Source organism: Anomaloglossus baeobatrachus, chromosome 4 (genome assembly GCF_048569485.1).
Source record: "Anomaloglossus baeobatrachus isolate aAnoBae1 chromosome 4, aAnoBae1.hap1, whole genome shotgun sequence".
Taxonomy (NCBI): Eukaryota; Metazoa; Chordata; class Amphibia; order Anura; family Aromobatidae; genus Anomaloglossus; species Anomaloglossus baeobatrachus.
In genome coordinates, this window is record NC_134356.1 from 265,930,335 (window position 1) to 265,955,367 (window position 25,033).

At 48.4% G+C, this 25,033-nt stretch overlaps 1 protein-coding gene across 1 annotated transcript in view; it reads right to left on the reverse strand.

Moving 5' to 3' along the window:
• LOC142301440 (uncharacterized) overlaps positions 1-25,033 on the reverse strand; it is a 177,228-nt gene that overhangs the window by 99,068 nt on the left and 53,127 nt on the right. Inside the window, exons 5-7 of the mRNA XM_075342446.1 lie at positions 22,723-22,797; positions 17,170-17,269; positions 6,150-6,371 (exon numbers count right to left, since the gene is read on the reverse strand). Coding sequence (XP_075198561.1) covers positions 6,150-6,371; positions 17,170-17,269; positions 22,723-22,797 — 397 coding nt within the window. The remainder of the gene's footprint in view (positions 1-6,149; positions 6,372-17,169; positions 17,270-22,722; positions 22,798-25,033) is intronic.

Genomic DNA, 25,033 nt, shown 5'->3' on the forward strand with positions numbered 1-25,033 from the left:
TGTGAGTTAGGGAAAAACCTCTTATAATAAAATGTTATTATGATACATGCCATATATGCCAGAATAAATATATAACATGATTGTGGGCCATGTGTGGAAAGGTTTATCTGTAATAAGATTCTGTGGAATGTGTCAGGACCTGTCACTAATATTATGATAAGGTATGTGTTCCAGGACCAGACTGCTACGCTCTTGTCTTGGCTCCAGTGCCGAGCTCTGCTCCCTTCCCCTTTGGCTGCTGCCCTTTGCTGTGTTCCACTCTGGGTTTCACAAGTTGCCTGGCATGCCTCAGTGACATCATCATCCAAGGCCTTTTAAGGCTGACCCTGACAGTTATGTGTGTCTAAGTATTAAGCCTGCTTTACACGTTGCAATTTCGCATACGATATCGTATGCGATTTGCAACGCCCCCATCGTATGTGTGGTATGTTCAATTTGTTGAACGTGCCACACAAATGATTAACCCCCGTCACACATACTTACCTTCCATACGACCTCGATGTGGGCGGCGAACGTCCACTTCCTGGAGTGGGAGGGACGTTCGGCATCACAGCGACATCACGCGGAAGCCGGCCAATAGAAGCGGAGATGAGCGGGACGTAAACATCCCGCCCACCTCCTTCCTTCCGCATTTCCGGCTGGGAGCCGCAGGACGTAGGTAAGATCTGTTGATCGTTCCTGGGGTGTCACACACTGCAATGTGTGCTACCCCGGGTACGATGAACAATCTGATGTACAATTCATGAGGAATGTACGACGTGCGTGCGATGAACGTTTTAACGTTCAATCGCAATCGCACGTAGCTGTTACACACTGCAATGTAACTTACGATGCCGGATGTGCGTCACTTACGACGTGACCCCGCTGACACATTGTAAGATACATTGCAGCGTGTAAAGCGGGCTTTAAGTAATCTTTGTGTTCTGTTACCTTTTGCCTTGCAATTTTATCTCACCGATCTCTCAGTTGGCAATATTCAGCAAACTCCTGTTTGTTTGTTCAGTCTGCATTTGCTTCATGGCTCAGACCTACTACTAACCCCTCATCTATTGTAAGCATAACAAACTCTTCTCAGGACTTTTTCACACTGCAAAGATGCCCCTAGTCTTGAACTGCCTGTTCATCTTCAGTTATTGTATGTGTTAAGGCCCCGTTACACGTAGTGACGTCGTTAGCCAGATCACTGAAACGTCAAAGGTTTTATGATGCAACAGCGACCTCACTAGCGACCTCGCTACATGTGACACATGGCAGCGACCGGCCCCCCGCTGCGACTTCGCCAATCGTACCTGAACGTCCTGGTTCATTTTTTGATCATTTGTGTCCCGCTGGGCAGCATGCATCGCTGTGTTTGATGCCATAACAACGACAAGCGACCTCTTTGGCACACCTGGGTGGAAACACTACGCCTCTATCGAGGTCTGAGTCGTCAGAATAGCTGCTGTGTAACAGGGTCCCAACGACCGCAGAGGTCGTTATACGGATCGCCGTATCGTTGCTGCATCGTTAATTAGATCTGCCTGTTTGCCAGCTCACTAACGACAATGTAGCGATGTACTAGTGATCCTGACCAGATCGTAATGTTGTCGGGATCGCTGGAATGTCGCTACATGTAACGGGACCCTAAGATCTAATTAAAGATGCAGCATCGATACGGCGATCCGTATAACGACCTCGGTGGTCGTTGGGATCCTGTCACACAGCAGCTATTCTGACGACTCAGACCTCGATAGAGGCGTAGTGTTTCCACCCAGGCATGCTAACAAGGTCGCTAGTCGTTGTTATGGCGTCAAACACAGCGATGCATGCTGCCCAGTGGGACACCAATGATCAAAAAATGAACCAGGACGTTCAGGTACGATCGGCGATATCGCAGCGGGGGGGGGGGTCGCTGCTATGTGTCACACGTAGCGAGGTCGCTGCGTGACGCCCTGGCAAAACCAGGTAGTCACAAATTAGGCCCCCGCGTAACACCTTCCCTCACCTAGGTTACATATAGCCGACCTGAAATCCTAGTCACCCCCCTCAGGGCAAGACAGACACACCAGTGGGCGGGACCAGGCAGTTAGGCAACGCCCACCTAGGGGTCTAGACAGCCCGGGGCGGGAAAAACAGGCAGATGAGTTAACGTTCAAGTGCAAGTTGGAGGTGCCAAGTTGACAGCGGCCAGGGTCGGAGAGGCTAGGTGGCAGACGGTGGTCTCCGTCAGCAGGAGACAGGAAGATAGCTCCAAGAGATAGAGGAGAAAGCAGGTTTAAAAATCCGCGCCAAGCCACAGAGAATCCAGATGCTTTTTAGTAAATCCCTTTCTTTATTTTTTTCACAGGTCTACGTGTTTCGAGGACACATCCGTCCTCATCATCAGGACAATGTACAGAGAAAGACTAGATAACCGCCAGGGCCCATAGATCCCAGCGGGCACGGCTCCTCAGATGCGCAAAAAGCCGGGAGCGGACTCCCGTGTTCCATACCGGGAAGTCTAAACAAACAACAGAACTAGTACAGAGGAAAAGATGGCGACCACCATCCCGGGTGGGGGACCGGAGTACAACCGGCCGCAGTTTACCAAAAGACTCGTGTGATTCATTTAATTGTGAGTAACCAAACACCCCCTGGTACGTCCGGGCGCGCAGGCCCCTGCCATCGCCATACCCTGCACAGAGACACTAGGTCCCGGGGCAGCCATCCCTACCCACGGAGGGGTTAACATCCAGCTGCCACTACATCTCCCCCGGGTGTCCCACAACAGCAGCGGTGGTGTCCCACTTCACCACACACCGTGGGTGGCATCACGAACTGAATACGGCCAAGCCCGTACAACTACATCCCCCTTTTCATTTGGCGTGTCCACGTGACCCCCGGGTCCGGAGGATCCCTCGAGCCACACAGCGGGTCCGGATCTGAGGAGCTGCTACAGGTGTGGGGGCTGCACACCCCACAAACTGGCGTCACGAACAGGATTGTAACCCATCCACCTACCTGGTGGAAGTGCGCCTTGATTTGGACAGTCAGCGGTAATCCGTTGAAAAATTTCCAGAAGTCGCCATTTTGCCGCCATTTTTAGGCGCGAAAAACAACAGCCCAGCGTCTTCTCCCCCGAGAAAGGGCGCGAAGCTGAAGCCCCGCTCCCTGGGACCGAGGCCGGAAGGAAACAACACCCTGAGGTTGAAAACGAAACTGACCAGCCACATGGAGTGCTTGCAAAAGACCAAGGGGGAGAAGCGGGAAGATGTCTGCGCCTAATTCCGATGGTGGAGTCGCGCCAACCGCAGGAATGGCGGCGCCCCGAGGCGGAGTAGTGATTTCCGCGGAAGAACACGAATCAGATCGCTTACCAATGGGAACCGCTGCCTGGCTGGAGAGGGAGCTAGCGAGATTCTGTCTGGGTGCGATCGCAGTCGCTGCAGCAGGTGCTGGAATGGAAGGCGGAGGTCCAGAGAATGGTGGCCGTGATGTGGGCCCGTGAGAGCCGAGCCTCCCATACAGCGCCGTGTCGGGAGAGAGGTACACAGACCACCCCGACCTCTTTGACCTGCCCGGAGCCGGAGCCTGTTCCCTACGTGGTGGGAGAGTGCCGGCCGGCACAGCTCCCTGGCGCAGCAGCGTCACCCGCTATACCACCTCCGTTCCCGATAGAAGTTCAGAGTTCCGGAATGCATTGCAGCTAGTCCAGGGGTGCTGAATCCAGGGTACCGAGTGAGCCATATGGCCCCATGCAGGAGTGGTAGCGGAAACCCGGCTACCTCAGTTATACAAGTCCCCATTGGGACTGTTCACCGTTTTACAGTTGAAAGTTTTAAAAAATGGACCACGGCTTTGGACTGGAAAGCCAACCCAAGAACTATTGGGTCTTTTTAAATAGTCCCTGACCACCCTTCTCACCCTGCTGCAGTCTCTGGAGAGGCTGATTGGAGGAAGGGCCTGCGGTAGAGTAGGCCGAGGCCCAGTCACCATTGAGACCGGTGACTACCCTCCAGACCAGGGGTCCCGGACTTGGGGCCCGTGAGAAAAGACTGGCATGTAAAGAACTTTTTACCTAGCCCACAAGGGCAACACCCGGACCTGTCCTGGACTTGGGGAAAGGGTGCGCACCAGTGTTTAGCGGTGGCACCAGGGGGCAGGTTGTTTTGGGTGGGGGTGCGGTGAGAAGGACCGGGTCCGTCCCGTCCCGGTTTAAATGTAAAACGTTTAAGCAATGTGCCTCCCGTAAGGGAAGAAAAACCAATGTATTAATGTTAATATACTTGTAAACTATTCCTCTTTTTCTACTTTTCAGTTCCAGTTAAATAAACGCTGGTGGTTGGACAGCCTGCGGACAGTCTGTATTAAACCAAGGGGGAATGTGACGCCCAACCAAAGTCCCAAAAGCAGACAACCACACACAGAGAGGGATAGGGCAACCTCCAGGGCCCATAGATCCCACGGGTCAGCGTCAGCGGGCATGGCTCCTCAGGTACACAAAAAGCAGGGAGCGGACTCCCGTGTTCCATACCGGGAAGTCTAAACAAACAACAGAACTAGTGAGGAAAGACGGCGACCAGCCAGGGTGGGGGGACCAGAGTACAACCTGCCGTGGCGGCCGTTCACCAGCAGCTTGGTTTACCAAAAGACTCGTGGGATTCATTGTAATTGTAACCAAACACCCCCTGGTACGTCCGGGCACGCAGGTCCCTGCCATCGCCATACCCTACACAGAGACACTAGTCCCGGGGCAACCATCCCTACCCACGGAGGGGTTACCATCCAGCTGCCACTACATCTCCCCCGGGTGTCCCACAACAGCAGCGGTGGTGTCCCACTTCACCACACACCGTGAGTGGCGTCACGAACTGAATATGGCCAAGTCCGTACAACTACGTCCCCCTTTTCATTTTTCGTGTCCGCGTGACCCCTGGGTCCGGAGGATCCCTCGAGCCACACAGCGGGTCCGGATCTGAGCAGCCCGGCTGCTACAGGCGTGGGGGCGGCACAGCTGTTGCGTCACAAAACCTGTGACGTTTCCGAGATCTCGCTAACGACATCGCTATGTGTAACGGGACCTTTACTCCTGCCTCTCTCTCTTCTGGTATACTCCAACCTATTTGTCTAACTCCTGTTCTGATCCTCGTGGAATTTTACGTGCCATTTGGCAACTCCTGCTTGCTGTGCCATAGCCTTCGGTCCAAGTTGTTCGCCCTGATCTGTGTTATAGAGAATCCACCTAAGGCCTGCGACACACATCCGTGCCACCGGTACGTGTTTGCCATTTTTTGCACGTACCGGCGGCATGGAGACACGTTCAGCAATGCTACCCTATTGTAGCAGGCACACACACGTAAAACCACACGGAACGTGTGTCCGTGTGCGTTTGTACATGTGTGCGTTTTTTTATACGCTGACATGTCAGTGTTTTCTCTGGCAGCACGGGTGTCACACGGCCCGCACCCGTACCACACGGGTGTAGTGTGGATGCGGTCCCGTGTGACACGTGCCAGAGAAAACACATGTGTCAGAGGAAAAAAAAAAAAAAGCTTAACTCACCTTCTCCAGCCCTCCTGTCTCTGCCGCTGCTGTCACTTTCTGCTGACCGCCGCTCATTATGCTCATTTAATATTCACTTCACTGCCTGGCAGCAGCAGCAGCGGGGAGACGGCAGGGCTGGAGACCGAGGATCAGCACCACGGACAGCAGAATGGACCACGTGAGTATGTAAATAACCTGTTCTCCGTATGTTATCACGGATAGCATGCGGAGAACACACGTGGCCCGCACGTACCAGAGATACGTACTTACCTGCACGCAACACGCAGGGAAAATATGTGTCTCTCGGCACGTGCGTGATTTTCACGTGAGTGTGGCAGAGGCCTAACCAGGTGAGCCCATAACACAGACTATTATCTGATTTTTATTATGTGTGACCACAATTGGGTGTAATATGTAGTAAATATGTACCAGAAAAATCCTTTATCTACCATATATGAATGTGCTTCCTTATATAACATGCATGTATGTTTGTCATTGTAAACTATAGGAGGCCACAGACCAGACATTGTACTGCAGTACTCTGCAATAATGTATTGTCTTTCACCTCTGTATCATTTTCACAGTAATTTTAGAAATAAATACTGCAAATTGTACATCATTACTCAATGTGAACATTGAGAGGATATTAAACCATTGCAGAACCATCAATGAGGGCATAATGGAGTTTTCGTAGAGACGAGCTTTCGCGTATGATGTCCGGAATATGTGGTTTTCCATTTGTCAGAATAACAGTTGGCGGCTTTACATGCTTCTTTTGCTTTGTGGGATCTTTTTTAGTACTTTCATAGTGACGGAGGATAACGGGTTTACAGAATCCTTTCTCATTTAGCAATAATAATTGTTTGTTTCTGCAAAAAGATAATTGTTGTTTAATATAAGAACACAACATGACCCCATATAACAGACATCAATACTATTTGACACGTTTAATGGCAGCACAACATCTTAAGAGGAAAATGGGCAGTTTTGCCCAGAGCAGCCAATCACAGTGCAGTTTTTTGTATATAAAGTTGAATTTTCATTGGTTACTTTCTTGGTTTTGAGATAATGTCTTATATTCTAGAATGTTTTACATTATTCAAAATATATACAATATATATACAGGATTTGAAATAAAATATTCTTGCAAGAGGGGAAACTTTTTTTTTGTTTTCACATCAACAGAGCCATATGAAGGATTACGATATTTTTTGCAGGCCGAGTAATAGTTTTGAATCAGACCTTCCAGTTTAATATAAACTGTACTGAAACATGGGACTGGGTGAAATAATGTGAAAACCAAAACGCAATTCCGCCATTATTTTGGAGATTTTGTATTTACAGAGCTCAGTGTGCCGTAAATGAAGCCAGGCAATATAATTCTGCAGGTCAATAGGATTACGATGATACCACATTTATAGATTAACTAGCTGTAGTACCCGGCGTTGCCTGGGATAGTAACTGTCTCTCTGTTTCTCTCCCAGTCTCTGTGTGTTGCTGTCTGTCTGTCTTTCTGTCTGTCTCTTTCCTTGTCTGTCTGTGTCTATCTCTCTGTCTGTATTTGTATCAGTCTCTATCTCCATATCTGTATCTGTCTGTCTCTCTCTCTATCTCTGTGTCTGTCTCTATGTGTGTGTCTTTCTGTCTCTTTCCCCGTCTGTCTCTTTCCCCGGTCTGCCTCTTTGCCCGGTCTGTCTCTTTGCCCGGTCTGTCTCTTTGCCCGGTCTGTCTCTTTGCCCGGTCTGTCTCTTTGCCCGGCCTGTCTCTTTGCCCGGCCTGTCTCTTTGCCCGGGCTGTCTCTTTGCCCGGGCTGTCTCTTTTCCAGGGCTGTCTCTTTTCCAGGGCTGTCTCTTTTCCAGATCTCTTTGCCCGGTCTGTCTCTTTGCCCGGTCGTCTCTTTGCCCAGTCTGTCTCTTTGCCCAGTCTGTCTCTGTGCCCGGGCTGTCTCTTTGCCTGGTCTGTCTCTTTGCCCGGTCTGTCTCTTTGCCCGGTCTGTCTCTTTGCCCGGTCTGTCTCTTTGCCTGGGCTGTCTCTTTGCCCGGGCTGTCTCTTTCCAGGTCTGTCTCTCTTTGCCAGTCTGTCTCTCTTTACCCGTCTGTCTCTCTTTGCCCCGTCTGTCTCTCTTTGCCCCGTCTGTCTCTCTTTGCCCCGTCTGTCTCTCTTTGCCCCGTCTGTCTCTCTTTGCCCCGTCTGTCTCTCTTTCCAGGTCTGTCTCTCTTTCCCCGGTCTGTCTCTTTCCCCGGTCTGTCTCTTTCCCCGGTCTGTCTCTTTCCCCGGTCTGTCTCTTTGCCCATCAGTCTCTTTCCAGTGCTTCTCTTTCCAGGGCTGTCTCTTTCCAGGGCTGTCTCTTTCCAGGGCTGTCTCTTTCCAGGGCTGTCTCTTTCCAGGGCTGTCTCTTTCCAGGGCTGTCTCTTTCCAGGTCTGTCTCTTTCCCCGGTCTGTTTCTTTCCCCGGTCTGTTTCTTTGCCTGTCAGTCTCTTTCCAGGTCTGTCTCTTCCCAGGTCTGTCTCTTCCCAGGTCTGTCTCTTTGCCCGTCTGTCTCTCTTTGCCCGGCTGTCTTTTTGCTCGACTGTCTCTTTCCAAGGTTGTCTCTTTCCAAATTGATTGGTAAATTGGAATTCGTGGGGTTAAAATTTCGCCTCACGACATATCCTATGACGCTCTCGGGGTCCAGACGTGTGAGAGTGTGCAAAATTTTGTGGCTGTAGCTGTGACGCTGCGGATGCCAATCCTAGACACACAGACACACACACACACACATACACACTGTTAGGGCCAGGTGGACGGGCAGACCCAGGAGGTGGATCCACTGGGCCGAACACCTTAATTAAGGCAAGGAGTCCGGTAGCCGGAGCACTACGGGTAGCAGGACAGTCCGTGCAAAAGCGTGGAATGGAGAAGTCCCTGGGACCACGGAGTCACTGATGGTAGTCCGTGTGACGGAGCTCAGGTTCGGAGGCCAAGATGTTGTCAGGCAGAGTCCGGAACCGATGGAGCGAGAGGACGGGTCACCACAGGGATCAGAGATGGTACGGACTGACGAGATGGCAGATAGTCAGCGTTCGGGGTTCGGGGATCGGCAGGACCAGATGGCGAGGCAGGAGCGGCTCTAGAAGAGAGATATGTAAGTATATCATAGAGACACAAGGAGACCTGACTCCTAGCTTAGGAAACACGAAGAACAGGCCCCGCCCACTTGGACATTAAACCCCTTTATACCCTGTACCTGCGTGTTCAATTTCCTGTCAGTGGACGCTGGCCCTTTAAGAGAGGGTCAATGACCGCGCGCGCGCCCTAATGCGCATGCGCGCGGCCCGGGTGCCAGAAGCCAGAGGAGGGAGCGGTGAGGAGGAAGCAGGAGAGCCGGGCTGGGGCTGGGTTGCCATCGGACGCCGGGAGCGGGGACCGGGCTGCCTGGGGACCGCAGGCGATGGGGCAGGAAGGCTGTGGAGCAGGGGACCAGGAAGCCTGGCACGGGAGCGGCGGAGCGCGGCAGGGGAGCCGGTAAGCAAGGCAGGGGAGCCGGGGAGCATGGAAGAGGAGCCGGGGAGCGTGACAGGGGACCCGGGGAGCGTGACAGGGGACCCGGGGAGCGTGACAGTACCCCCTCCCCCACGCCCCCCTCCCCGCAACCGGGACAGGAAGGCACGTATCAGGGGAGTACCCACATTCTCCCGGGGTTCCCAGGACCTATCCTCAGGACCATACCCTGCCCAGTCCACCAGGAAGAACTGTCGGCCCCGTACGGTTTTCATGGCCACGATATCCCTTACCGCATAGATGTCATCATCTGCAATAGGAGGAGGAGCAGAACTGGCAGCAGCGTAGAAGGGACCAAGGACAACCGGCTTGAGCAGGGAGACGTGGAAGGAGTTGGGTATCCTCATCGTGGCCGGGAGCTGCAGCTTGTAGGAGACCTCATTTATCTTGCTGATGACCTTAAACGGCCCGATGTAGCGAGGACCCAGACTGTATGATGGCAGCTTCAATCGGACGTACTTGGAAGCAAGCCAGACCAGATCTCCTGGAGAGAAACACGGAGGATCCAGACGCCTCTTGTCTGCGTGTCTCTTCATCCGCAGGGAAGCACGTCCAAGGGACGCCTTGACAGAGTCCCAAATAGTTGCAAAGTCACGGACTACAGCATCAGCAGCAGAGACATCCGAGGAAGAGGATACAGGCAATGGGACGGAAGGCTGAAGTCCGTAAACAACATGGAAGGGAGAGCTGGAGGAGGACTCACTGACGTGGTGGTTATGGGAGAATTCAGCCCAAGGAAGAAGCGTGGACCAGTCGTCATGATGGGCGTTGACGTAGTGACGTAAGAAGGAGGTCAAGATCTGATTGACTCATTCCACTTGGCCATTCGACTGAGGATGGTAGGCTGAAGAAAAGTCCAGAGTCACTCCTAGATGTTTGCAGAGAGCCCTCCAGAAGCGGGAGGTGAACTGAGTCCCTCTGTCGGACACAATGTGTGATGGAAAGCCATGCAACCGGAAGATGTGTTGTATGTAGGCGTCAGCGAGTTCCTGGGCTGAGGGCAGTCCGGCCATAGGGACGAAATGAGCCATTTTGGAGAACCGATCCACCACGACTCATATGACTGTGTGTCCGGAGGACAGAGGCAAGTCCGTAATGAAGTCCATCGCTATGTGTTGCCACGGAACTGAGGGTATAGGCAGAGGCAGAAGACGGCCATAAGGCAGATGTTTGGGCGTCTTGTTCCTGGCACAAGAGGAGCAGGCTGAGACAAAAGAAGTAACGTCCGTACGAAGGGATGGCCACCAGTAATGACGTACAATCGTACTCCATGTTTTCTTCTGACCAGCATGGCCGGCTGTTTTCGAGGCGTGGCCCCAGTGCAACACTTTTTGCCTGTCAGTCTCAGAGACATAGGTCTTCCCAGGCGGTATCTGTGCCAGGGTGACAGGAGCCACCGGAATGATTTTACTTGGGCAGATGATGGGCTGGGATGTCTCCTCCTCCTGCTCCATGGGCATGAATGACCTGGACAAGGCATCTGCACGTACGTTTTTGTCCGCAGGTCGGAAATGGAGCTGGAAATCGAACCTGGCAAAGAACAAGGACCACCTGGCTTGCCGTGGGTTCAGTCGCTGAGCGGACCGCAGGTATTCCAGGTTCTTGTGGTCCGTGTAGATGATCACGGGGTACACTGCTCCCTCCAGAAGGTAGCGCCATTCCTCCAGAGCCAATTTGACTGCCAATAGTTCTCGGTCACCAATGGTGTAGTTGCGTTCAGGCGCTGAGAAGCTCTTGGAGAAGAAACCGCAAGTCACCATCTTCCCGGAGGAGGATTTCTGCATGAGCACTGCTCCGGCTCCCGAGGAGGAGGCATCCACCTCCAAGGTGAACTGTCGGTTTAACTCCGGACGGTGGAGCACAGGGGAAGAAGCAAATGCCTGTTTCAGGGAGCCAAACGCGGCGTCGGCCGCAGGTGACCAGTCCTTTGGATTAGCCCCCTTCTTGGTCAAGGCGGAGAGAGGTGCAGTCAGAGCAGAGAAGTGAGGGATGAACTGACGGTAATAGTTTGCGAATCCCAGAAAGCGTTGGATTGCCTTCAGTCCAGAAGGAGGGGGCCAGTTGAGAATGGAAGAGACCTTCTCCGGATCCATCTGCAGTCCGGTATCGGAGATTACGTAACCCAGGAAGGGAAGAGAAGACTGCTCAAAGACACACTTCTCGTACTTGGCGTACAGACGATTTTCCCTCAGTCTTTGTAGAACCAGCTGCACGTTCTCTCTGTGGGTCTGGAGGTCCGGAGAAAAGACCAGGATGTCATCAAGATACACCACCACACAGATGTAGAGAAGGTCCCGGAACACGTCGTTCACCAATTCCTGAAAGACTGCTGGTGCGTTACACAGGCCGAAGGGCATCACACAGTATTCATAGTGCCCATCGCGAGTATTGAACGCGGTCTTCCATTCGTCCCCAGAGCGGATGCGGACCAGGTTGTAGGCACCCCGAAGATCCAACTTGGTAAACACACGAGCTCCTCTAAGCCGATCAAACAATTCGGGGATGAGCGGCAGGGGGTATTTGTTTTTCACGGTGATTTGGTTTAATCCCCGGTAGTCAATGCATGGGCGTAGATCGCCCTCTTTCTTCTTGACGAAGAAGAAGCCTGCTCCAGCAGGAGAGGAGGATCTCCGAATGAATCCCCTTGCCAGGTTCTCTGTGATGTAGGTAGACATGGCTCTGGTTTCGGCAGGAGACAGCGGATATATCCGTCCTCGAGGTGGTGTAGTTCCCGGGAGCAGGTCGATGGCACAATCGTAAGGACGATGTGGCGGCAGTACCTCTGACTCCTTTTTGTCAAAGACGTCCGCGAAGGACCAATAAGCCGAGGGCAGTCCCGGTAGGGACTCAGGAACCGGAGGTCGTCGGATGGGTTGTATGGTCTTCAGACAGTTTTCGTGGCAAGAGGAGCCCCATCGGGTGATTTCACCAGTACCCCAGCTGACTGAGGGTTCGTGTGTCCGCAACCAGGGGAGTCCCAGCAAGATTTGATGAGACATGTGTGGGAGGACATAGACAGCGATGTTCTCGGTGTGTAGGGCACCGATACGTAGTTCCACCGGCTTGGTGATCCACGAGATGGTGTCAGAGAGGGGTCTCCCATCCACAGAGGCAATCACGAGGGGTTTGTCGAGTGGAGTAACAGGCACCTGGTACTTGTCCACCGTGGCCTGCTGGATGAAATTGCCTGCTGCCCCGGAATCGAGGTACGCCTCGGCCGTGAACCGCGTCTCTCCCGTTGTCACTTGAACAGTCCACGTAACCGGGTCTGAGAGAATCCCAGCACCTAGGGTGGCCTCTCCTACCAACCCTAGGCTTTGGAGTTTCCCGGCCTCTCTGGACAGGAGCGTAGAAGGTGTGTGCCCTCTCCGCAGTAGAAGCAGAGACCCTTGGCGAGTCGTTCTGCTCGGCGTTGTTCAGACTGCCGCAAACGGTCGATCTGCATGGGCTCGTGGACGGAGACACCAGATGACGTTGACTGAAGTACGGCGGGCTTCTGCGGAGGAGAGGAATGCCTTATCGAACGTCTCTCACGGGACACCTCTTTGGATCGTTCCTGAAAACGAAGATCCACCCGAGTCGCTAGGGCAATCAGGGCATCCAAGGTGGACGGCACGTCACGACCAGCCAGCTCATCCTTGATATGACCCGAGAGACCTTCCCAGAAGGCGGCGGTTAGAGCCTCATTATTCCACCCGAGTTCCGAAGCCAAGGTGCGAAAACGGATGGCATACTGCCCCACCGTCATGGTGCCCTGACGTAGCCTGAGGAGAGATGAGGCAGACGCAGAGGCGCGTCCGGGCTCGTCAAAGGTGCCACGAAATGCCTGCAGGAACTCCTGGATGTTGGTGGTCACCGGATCCTCCTTCTCCCACAAGGGGTTCATCCAGGCCAGCGCCTCACCCTCTAGATGGGACATCATGAACGCGACCTTGGCTTGGTCAGAGGCAAAAAGGTGCGGCAGCAGCTTGAAATGGAGAGAGCATTGGTTGATGAAACCTCTGCAGGTCTTGGGATCTCCGGCGTACCGGGGTGGTGAGGCCAAACGAAGTCTGGAAGCATCCGAGGAGGCTGCCATGGGAGCCGTGGCCGTGGATTGTACAGTGGAAGCTCGAGATGCCGAAGATGTGACCGACGCATGCAGCGTGTTCAGGCGGGCGTCCACAGAAGTCATGAAGTTCAGCATGCGGGTCTGGGTCTCACGCTGGCGTGTGAGTTCCTCCTGCAAGGCAGCTAGTGCTTCGGCGGGATCCATGGCCTGTTCTTACTGTTAGGGCCAGGTGGACGGGCAGACCCAGGAGGTGGATCCACTGGGCCGAACACCTTAATGAAGGCAAGGAGTCCGGTAGCCGGAGCACTACGGGTAGCAGGACAGTCCGTGCAAAAGCGTGGAATGGAGAAGTCCCTGGGACCACGGAGTCACTGATGGTAGTCCGTTTGACGGAGCTCAGGTTCAGAGGCCAAGATGTTGTCAGGCAGAGTCCGGAACCGATGGAGCGAGAGGACGGGTCACCACAGGGATCAGAGATGGTACGGACTGACGAGATGGCAGATAGTCAGCGTTCGGGGATCGGCAGGACCGGATGGCGAGGCAGGAGCGGCTCTAGAAGAGAGATATGTAAGTATATCATAGAGACACAAGGACACCTGACTCCTAGCTTAGGAAACACGAAGAACAGGCCACGCCCACTTGGACATTAAACCCCTTTATACCCTGTACCTGCGTGTTCAATTTCCTGTCAGTGGACGCTGGCCCTTTAAGAGAGGGTCAATGACCGCGCGCGCGCCCTAATGCGCATGCGCGCGGCCCGGGTGCCAGAAGCCAGAGGAGGGAGCGGTGAGGAGGAAGCAGGAGAGCCGGGCTGGGGCTGGGTTGCCATCGGACGCCGGGAGCGGGGATCGGGCTGCCTGGGGACCGCAGGCGATGGGGCAGGAAGGCTGTGGAGCAGGGGACCAGGAAGCCTGGCACGGGAGCGGCGGAGCGCGGCAGGGGAGCCGGTAAGCAAGGCAGGGGAGCCGGGGAGCATGGAAGAGGAGCCGGGGAGCGTGACAGGGGACCCGGGGAGCGTGACAGGGGACCCGGGGAGCGTGACACACACACACACACACACACACACACACAGCTTTATATATTAGATTTTTATATTTTACCGATTTAAAAGCTATCCTGATTTTTTTAAAATTGGATACCGTACATTTTGTTTATCTTTTCATCAATGGAGTTTTATGGAGAAGTGTTTGGGTTTTTTTTAGCGTGGCCAGCTGTAGTTTTATTGGCACCATGTTGGGCTAAGTACAATGTTTTGTAAATTTGATAATGCATTTCGGCTGATCAGTGCAATTACCACAAAAATGGCAATTTGATTTTTTTTTTCTTTACACCTTTTAATCTATGGGTTTATTAACTTTATATTTTGATATGTCTGAATTTTACAGAAGCAGGGATATCAAATATACCTTTTTCTTTATTTTCAGATTAGGTGATTTAATTTTTTGTTCATGTTTTAAAACATTTTTGACCCATTTTGCATTATTTGTATTCCCTCAGGGGCCTGGAATCTGCATTCTTTGTTTGCTAACTCTCTATATAGCTATACTTTAGCATTCCAGATGGCAATTAAATTAATAATCTCCTATGAAGCCCAGTCACATGCTGGGCTAAAAAAAAACCCTAAATGTTTGCTATTATTTTGTTCTTTCTTTTTTATGTTGGTAACTGCAAGTAGATTGATGGGGGTCCGATTCTTGAGACTCCCAGTGTTCGTTCAAAAATGCCTCCAGAGTTGCTCAGCTCAGGAGACAGAAGTGCACATCTCCTGCCTTAGTATGCACACAGAGCTGCCTATGGATGCTGTAAAAAGCATCGGTGTGCACTCAGCCGGGAGCTGCGCACTCCTGCACCTTTCGAGATGTTTTTGAGCAATCAAAACTCAAACCTCACTGATCTACTTGCAATTAACAGAACAAAATATAAAAAGCAATAGCAAATGTTTAGGTACTTTCTAATGTTACGCCAATATGGCAGTAATGGGGACCCTCAGAAGGCCTCTGGCTGACATGGCAACTCATCAGGACCCTGCAGTTGCTTAGTGGTGGCACGCATGCAGTTAGGAACTATTTATACCCTACTCAGTGATTGACAGTGGCATCTAAATGGTTAAACGGCAGCCGTCTTTTTGTATAGTTAGTGCTCAGACCAACATGTGTTTAGTTTGTTAATTTTGCTACACATTCTGTATGCTGGAAGTGTCTGTTTTGTGGACCTTAAGAAAGAAAAGAACAAGTTTGGACTTTACACCTGGACTGTTAAATTGTTATTTTCAAGTGCACTGCATATGCACAGATCCCAATGTTATATATAATTCTGTTCATGTGACAAGGTCATTTTTCATCCTACTCAATTAACTCATGTGTGGCGCTCCTGAGGTTCAGTCGCCACAGAGTATTGCACCCAAATTTGGGTGTAATGCTAAACCCCGTTCCTAAGGAGGTCAGTCCTGGTTTCACTACACTCAAATACACACCAGGTTGCCCTGTTCCCACTGGAGACTGGGCTAGGGTCGGGTAATAAAGGGGTCGCCGACAGAGAGGCATTTATAGGATACGTCTTCGCTGATTGCGCAGCTTACTTCAGTCACTTGGGTGACTCGCAGTCACAGGTGGAGGATCCAGTGGTGGCCGCGAGTAACCTGACTGACTTCATCGGTAATCGCTCGGCTCACTTCAGTTGCTGCTTGGAGGTGATAGAGAGCGGTCATTGTGTGTGGCCGCTCCTGTCACCTTCATGTAGCAGAGCTGAGAGCATCGTGGGACATCCATGGATTACGGCGGACCTGGATGGGTTTTTTGGTTTTATTAAATTGGTGAACGAGGGTGTTTGTTTTAATTATTCTAAATAAAGTATTTTTTGAATGTGTGTGTTTATTTAATTTTAATAACAGGTTAATCATGGAAGTTATCTTGGGGAGACAGCTGCCATGTTTAACCTAGGACTTATTGGCAGGTATGGGCTGCTGCCATTAACTCCTTATTACCCCGATTGCCACCACACCAGGGCAATTCGGGAAGAGTCGGGAAGAGTCCCGGAAATGTCGCATCTAATGGATGCGGCTTTTCTGGGCGGCTGCTGGCTGATATTGTTAGGGTGGTGGGCTCCCCATAACGTGGGGCTCCCCATCCTGAGAATACCAGCCTTCAGCCGTGTGACTTTACCATGGCTGGCATCAAAAATGGGGGGGACCGCACGCCGTTTTTTTTTTAAATTATTTATTTTTTTAACTGCATAATATAGACACGCCCACCGGATGCTGTGATTGGTTGCAGTGAGACAGCTGTCACTCAGCGTGGGGGGGTGTCTGAATGCAACCAATCATAGGCGCCGGTGGGCGCGGGAAGCAGGGAATAGTAGATTGAATAATGAGCGGCCGGCATTTTCAAAATAATTAAAGCCACCGTATCTTTTGCACAGCTGTTCTTCACCGCGCTGGTGATCGGGGACCGGTAAGTAATGGACAGGGGGAGATACAGACCGACCGACAAAGGGATATTGACTGCCAACCACAGAAAAAAAAGGTAAATTGACTAATAACCAAATATAAAATAGATTGACCGACATTGCTCACTTAAAAACGCTCACGGACAGTACGTGTAGCACACGGACATGCTACGTGTGCCATCTGTGCAGGCATGGAGTCATTGACTTTAGCGGGTCCGTGCCTGCGTGATCCCGGAGAAAAATGGACATGTCGAGCGCGTTGGAAAACGCACACACATACAAACGACACGGACACACGTTTCGTGTGTTTTTACGTCTGTGTGCTTTCTACCATAGGGTAGCATTGGTCTACATGTCTCCGTGCCGCCGGTACGTGCAAAAACATACCAAACATGTACTGGCGGCACGGATGTGTGTCGGAAGCCTCACACAGTATATTGCTAGGGGGCAGTTATCTCAGTGGTAAGGGCCAGGTATTCTGCTCCAACCACAGTCTGTATGTCACTGACGTCTGAAACCAGCCTAAGAAGCACAATTTTTGTGTACTGATTCTATCAACACTTCCCCAGTACAACATCATTTCTTTATAGATTAAACAAATCATTTATTAGACAATGGTCAATAGTCCTTACATTTGGATCTGTGCAAGTTGAAGCCTCTCCAGGGCCCAGGAAATCAATCCTTTCCACTCCATATCTTCAGATTTGGATTCATTTGTTTGTGAAATCCACCCTTAACCAAAGACATCAAGAAAATAAAATGTACATGGAACAAGGGTAGTACAAGAAAGTACAAGGAATGTACTTGTGCCTAAAACCACCTTAGGGAATATGCACAGAGTATCATTCAGATGCCAGTGCAGCCACCAAATTTTCCCAGGCGAAGTGACTTCAGGAAATGCTGGCGCTCATTCACATGAAGTGGGATCGCTGGTGGTCCCACCGCCATTCTTGTGTTCGCTCTGGCACCACTGGCTTTTATTCTACACCGTTAGGTATAGAGGAACCAGCAGCTTTCTAGCAGAAGGTGCCCAAACTATGAGCATGCAATTTCTTTTAAGCATTTCAGGATTTCCAAACCTTAAAATGGTTAAAAGAAGAGACTTAAGACACAACATGTGCACAATATTGTTTTGACATTTCTGTGCACGATGTTCATTTTCTGGTGCACATTTGCAGTGCTTTTTCAGATGGATTCTAGGCGGAATCAGCCTGAAGAAGACACGGTGGGCACATTTCCTAAGGCTATGTGTATATGGAATCTTTTTGCCGAGTTTTTGAAGCAGAAACTGAGCAGAAACTCAATCTTTTTGAGGAGTTTTGAAATTTGAAGGAAGTACATTTCTGCTCCAAAAATACATAATTACATGTGCACAAAGCCTTAGACTTAAAGGGCTTTTTCCCCACAAAGAAAGTACATTTTAATAAATAGATATTGGAATAAACATAAGTTTCACAATTTAATGTGTTAAAAAATGTTCTTGTGTTGACAAAATTTTATAAATGTGTCTCTGCTATGTACTGTATAATGGTAAAACATTTCCCTACCTGTTAAAAATAATGTTTTACCTCACAGAAAACTGTTTTACCTCACATAAAGAATCAGCTGGGATCCTATGCTGTCCTGTCTGTTCACTCTCATTTGTTTCCTCCCCTGTCCAGGAGACGTGGTATGATCAGACCATGTCCCTGTACGGTCAGACACGGCCATTACACAGTATATAGCAGGGACTCCTATATAAGATTATCTCAGCACAGGAACATTATTTTTAATCACATCCAATTTTGGAAATTATTATTATTATTATTATTATTCCAAGATCTGTTGATTAAAATGTACTTTCACCTCCGAGAAATGTGATGAAATAAATAAATGAAATACTTTTAAATTTAAAATTTAATTAAAGCTTGCATTCAGCTGTCCACACGCCTACCTACAATATAGTTGCATCTATATTCTACTAAAGACATCAGCCTCCACTACTGGGCAGCACCTCTATTTATTAGACATTTCTCAGCTCCTACTGGTGGCCACAGTCTCCCTAAACTCTTTATCTCTGTTAATTTATGCCAAATCAGCAACTTGATGTTTAAGACCTGGGCTAGGTCGAAACATTCCTATATTATATGTCACCTCTATCCACTAAAAAACCCTTTAGTTTTCGTGTGTGCAACCTTTATTATTAAACATTAATCAAGTATTCAAGATTACTACTGAGAGAGCGGAGGATCTCTGAAATCCTCACAGAGTGCACTACATAAGCCATAACTTTTTATTAAATTAAGGTATTTAATAATACACATTTATTTTTTATTTTTTTTAATTTTATTTATATATTTTATAACAATTGTCAGAGAACCCCTTTAACTCGGTTAACAGATCATAGAAGATAAATTAAATTAAAATTTGCGCTATGATGAGAAATATTTCTGCTATTTTCCAGTTTACCATAGTTGTATAGACAATAGAGGACTTCAGAAAGTAACATAAATCACAAAGAGCTGTCCTCATTTGCATCAAGTAGAACTTTTAAATTGCTGTATGATAATTCTATACCCTAATGTCCATTTTATTTGTGGATGCTATGGATTACTATGATAGGGACACAGTCTACCTTTACAAAGTAACAAATTAGAAGACCTGGAAAGGAGCCTACTTTGCTGTAGCTAACCTCTTCACGACATATGTTGTATCCCTACCTTTGATGCTGGCTCGCACACTAAGGCTACTTTCATACTTGCGTTGGACGGCTTCCGTTGCTATCCGCAGCCTTGAGGAATTACGGTAACCGTTGAAGGAAACCGTTATATTGCACATAGACTTCTATTAGCTACGGATAGCAAGGGATGGTTTTGCGTTGCATCCGACGCAGCGTTCTTATTTTGACGCTGCGTCAGGCGGAGGAAACGCTGCATGTAGCGTTTTTTGAGCAGCGCAATCCGTAGGATTTTGCTGCGCATGCTCTCTCTGGCTGCCTGCACACGTAACCAGGGTAAACAACGGGTTACTAAGCAATGCTCTTTTCCTAGTTAGCCGATATTTACCCTGGCTACGGGTGCAGGGAGCCCGACACTTTCCCGCTCGGCTCTGCCCCCTCCCGCACTCCACTCCACATGTACACACGCACGCACACACATACACACATACACACACACTCACACTCACCTGTCCCCAGCCTTGCATTCCTCGCTGCACTGACGTCCTCTGCGCCATGGTCCCGCTCGGCTCCACCCATCCTGCACTCCGCCCGCCTCACACATTCTCGGCGGCCGAACGATCAGATGATCACCCGGCGACCGGCTGCTGTGAGCGATCAGCTGATCACCCGGCGACCGACTGCTGTGAGTGATCAGCTAATCACCCGGCGACCGACTGCTGTGAGCGATCAGCTGATCGTTCACAAGAGTCTGCTGCAGGTAAAACGAAAGAAGAAAAAAAAAAAAAAGATTCCGTTATTTTGTATGATCCGTTGCATCCGTTGTGCCACTAAATGCAACACATCCGTCACACAACGCAATGCAACGGATGCCGTTCAACGCAAGTGTGAAAGTAGCCTTAGCCTGCATCTTTCCAAAAACATGATGGTTGATTTAATCAGCCAACATGTGCTTTTAACAGCCGTGGGTGGAATGGAGCTCCGCCCATGGCTGTTAAACTGATAGTCAATCTCTCACAGCGGCATTTAAAGGGAACCTGTCATGAGATTTGGCGACTATAAGATGCGGCCATCACCAGTGGACTCTTATTTACAGCATTCCAGAATACTGTATACAAGAGCCCAGGCCGCTGTGTAGAACGTAAAAAAGACATTTATTATACTCACCTAGGGGGCAGTCCGGTTTGAGGGGTGTCGCTGCTCTCCGGTCCGGTGCCTCCTCTCTGCGGTGATCGCCCTCCTCCTTCTACCCAGCACAGTATGCTTGACACATCCTATGTCATCCACACAGGCTGGCATTGCGGTCAAATACAGGCGCACTTTGATCTGCCCTGCTAAGGCCAGATCAAGTTATTGTAGTGTGCATGCGCGGGTGGTCTTTGACCATTCATGGCGCTTGTGTATTACAGGACTTTGATCTGCCTTCAGCAGGGCAGATCAAAGTGTGCCGGCTAAGGACCGCAATGCCAGCATGTGTGGATGACGTAAGATGCGTCATGCACACTGGGCTGGGTAGAAGAGAAATGGCGATGGTCACAGATAGGAGGCTCCAGACCAGAGAGCAGCGACATCCATCGGACCAGACCGCCCACTAGATGAGTATAATAAAAGTGTTTTTTACATTACACATAGTGGCCTGGGCACTTATATACAGTATTCTAAAATTCTGTATAGAAGAGCTCACTGGTGCTGGACGCAGGTTATAGTGGCAAAATCTGGTGACAGGTTCCCTTTAATATACACCATGAGTCCATCAAGGTGCCCATGATGTGATTGTGTTGTGTCAATGCGTTGCCATAACAGCTGTGGGTGATGAGGAACCCCGTGCATGTCATTAGGATACTCCTGTGAAAACTAGGGTTTAGCTGGTGTTCATAGAGATCATGATTTTCACTATACATAGCAGTGCTTATGCACTGCTATGTATAGCACAAGCCACCGGACGATTGCAGCTTTAAGTCCCCTATGGGGTATTATTAAATTCAATAAAAAGGTATAAAAAAAGTTTTTAAAAATGTGGAAAAAAAAAAGTTCCTATCACCCCTTTTTGCCAAATTAAAAATTAAAAAAAAAAAACAAACACATATTTGGTAACACTGAATTCATAAATGTCCAATCTATAAATGTGAAATAAATTATTTTGATCGGAGAAACATTGTAATGAGAAAAAAAGTGGCGATCAAAACATGTTATCTACGTACCCTAAAATTTTATCAGTAAAATTTTCAGCTCAGGGCGCAAAAACAAGCCATCGCATAGCCCCATATCCTAAATAAATATTTAAAGTGTTAGGCTACGTCCGCACTTTGCGTCGTCCTAGTTGCAGTTCTAAACGCATCCTCTGGCAGAAATTGCTTTTGCCAAAGTTGCTTTTGACCACAGAATCGCGGTAAAAACGCATGCGTTTTTACCGTGTTTTAGCCGCGTTTTTAGCGCTTTTTACATGCTTTTCCATTGCGTTTAGACAGATGCGTTTTGAACATAAAGACACTGCTAAATAAAGTTTAAACAGTCAAACACAATGAAAAAAAGGTGAAAAAAGGACCACATATATAATTATTGAAATCATAATGAAAATAGTTATATTTCATATAATTATAGCGGTTTTATACTATTTATCTCTAAAATATCAATAAATTTATATTTTTCATTAATTTAATTGTCGGACTATGTGCGTGTAAAGGGACATATCATTTCATTATTTTGATGTCATAAACGCATGCTTTCTGCAGCTAAAAAGCAGGTAAAACGCTGGAATTTTGATATTTCTTGCTTTTTGCTACTTCTCATTGACTTCAATGTTAGCAAAACGCAGCCCAAATGGCAAAAACAATTGACATGCTGCTTCTTTGAACGCTGAGTTTTTGCCCAAAATTATGCAAATTAAACGCAGCGTTTGGAAACACAAAGTGCGCACAAGAAATCCACAATTTTCAATAGACTTTGCTGGAAAATCAAAAAGCATGCATTTTGGCATCAAAACGCTGCAGTTCAAGATGGACCTAAAAAGCAGCTAAAACGCAGGTGGAAACGGAAAGTGCGGACATAGCCTTATGGGTCTTGGAAAATGGCGACACAAGATAAAATATTTTTTATTTTTTATAAATTTCTGATTTTTATTCACCAATTAAATAATTTAAAAAAAACTATGCATGTTTGGTACCTAGTCAATCATACTTACCTAGAGAATCATATTACCCGCTCAGTTTTACCATATAGTAAACATGGTCAATAAAAAAAGAAAAAAACAATTGTGAACTTGCACTTTTTTTTGCAATTGCAATGCAATTGTAATTTTTTTTTTCCCGCTTTCCAATGCATCACATGGTAAAATTAATGGTGTCATTCAAAAGTACAAGTCGACCCGCAAAAAACAAGCTCTCATAAGGCTATAGTGACGACAAACTAAAAAAAAGTTATGGTCTTGGAAAAAGGGGAGGAAAAAAACAAAAATGAAAAATCGCCCGGAGGTGAAGGGGTTAAACTATACTATAATCTTCAACAACATTCATATAACATTAAAGTCTACCTTTGTCTTCACAAACTCTAGATGACATTGAAAAACTGATGGTGACTGGTAAATGGGCAGCAGCGTTCTGAGGGGCTGGACAAACAGAAAAAAAATTAGAGTTATTGAGATATATATATATATATATAACACACAGGTCTAGTATATAAAAAAGCAATAAAACAACATGCAGTACTTACACCTAAAAGTTGTTGTCCGGGGTTAGAGAAACATGGCTTTTTTTCCAAAACAGCGCCACACCTGATCACAGATGATAGGGCAGCAGCAGCTCAGTTTAATGAATTTGCAATCCTAGACACAACTCCTGGTCAAGGGAGGGTCTGGTTTTACCGTAATAACACATATGTTTTTAAAATATAAAGCAAATCCTGTGTGGGAGCCTTAATCATGATGAAATTGGGTGTTATAAAACATTCCTAGAGACAACTATAATGAAACAAGGGCTGAACAGACCTTTGACAGCTCAATAAAAGAGCAATGCGAGGGCGTTATAGTTTAGTCCAATCCTTATTAAACTGCGTAGTACAGGTGTTTATTGAAACTGTCAGGGCAAAATAAAACTTTGCCTGGGGGCGGGATATGTAAAAAAAAATATCCAACTTAATGGTGCTTTACACGCTGCGACATCGCTAACGATATATCGTTGGGGTCACGTCGTTAGTGACGCACATCCGGCGCCGTTAGCAGCGTGTGACACCAAGGAGCGACGATCAACAATCGCAAAAGCGTCAAAAATCGTTGATCATTGAAACGTCGCTCCTTTTCATAATATTGTTGGTGGTGCATGCCGCTGGCTGTTCGTCGTTCCTGCGGCGTCACACATTGCTATGTGTGACGCCGCAGGAATGACGAACATCTCCTTACCTGCGTCCACCGGCAATGAGGAAGGAAGGAGGTGGGAGGCATGTTCCGGCCGCTCATCTCCGCCCCTCCTCTGCTATTGGGCGGCCGCTTAGTGACGCCGCAGTGACATCACTATGACGCCGAACGCACCTCCCCCTTGAAGGAGGGATTGTTCGGCGATCACAGCGACGTCGCTGAAAAGGTATATGCGTGTGACGCTGCCGTAACAATAATGTTCGCTACGGCAGCGATCACCAAATGTTGCACGAACGACGGGGGCGGGTGCTATCACGCACAACCTCGCTAGCTATCGCTGGCGATGTTGCAGCGTGTAAAGCACCCTTAAGTCATATTTACCTACTGACACCCACCTATAGGCCACTCTGTATTCTGCCCAAAAACAGAGAGCAATGTTATCATCTCAGCATCCACAGAATTTCTGTGGTCTCTGTTATTAGTTAATACTGTAGTGATCAAGTGACGATGAGCAGCTTCTCATCATAAAGCATCTGATAACACAATGCTCAAGTCACCTGAATGCTTAGCCAATCACAGCATTTATTACATTCCTCCTCTTTTTTGTGGAGATATTAGCTTGTAAAGTTTAGGTTATAATTTATGCTATAGTTCATCTGGGTTGTACCTGAGATTTGTGTCTGGGGCGTGAACGTCTTCCCCTGCATGATGCAGACCAATCATAAGCAGGCAGTGTCATGCAGGAGAGAAAAAAATACACCCTCCTCTCCTCACTGATCTCTGCAGCTAATGTGTAGTTATGTATCACTATAAACACTTCCAGATCTCATCTGATGGCAGTCAGTGTTAGGAAAGAGTCAAAGCTGACAGCATGTTAAATTGATATCTTGAGCTTTTGCAATGATACGTAACTCAGCTCAGCTATATCTCTACACGTAGCTGCAGGGTTTCATATTCTCACAAACGCTTCCAGATATCTCTCCCCCTACCCTCACACTGAATGCCGTGTGATGAGATCTGGACAAGTTTATAATGATATATAAATCAGCTCAGCTCCGTAATTAGGAGAGAAGGGCATGTTCTTTTCTCACCTGCATGATGTTGCCTGTTTAAGATTTTGTCAACCTCATTCTGGGGAAGAAGTACAAAACCCCACCGACAAATCTCTGGTAGCACCCACCGACAAATCTCTGGTAGCACCCAGTTGAACTATAACATAAAATATAACACAAAGTATGAAATAAGAAAAAAATAAAAAAAATTAAAAATATGCAAAAATTCCTTAAATATCTGAATAAAAAAAATTGTTACCGCCATTTGAATTGCATGAATGGAAAGACCTAAAATTGTGACTGGTCAGGAATGGCCCGGTCTTGAACTAGTTTATAAAGATTGTGATAAAGCAAAATAACCAAAACCCCCAAAACATTTCAAAAACCTTTTGCAGTATTCATGCAACAAAACCCCTACTTTAAATTATACAAAAAAAAGA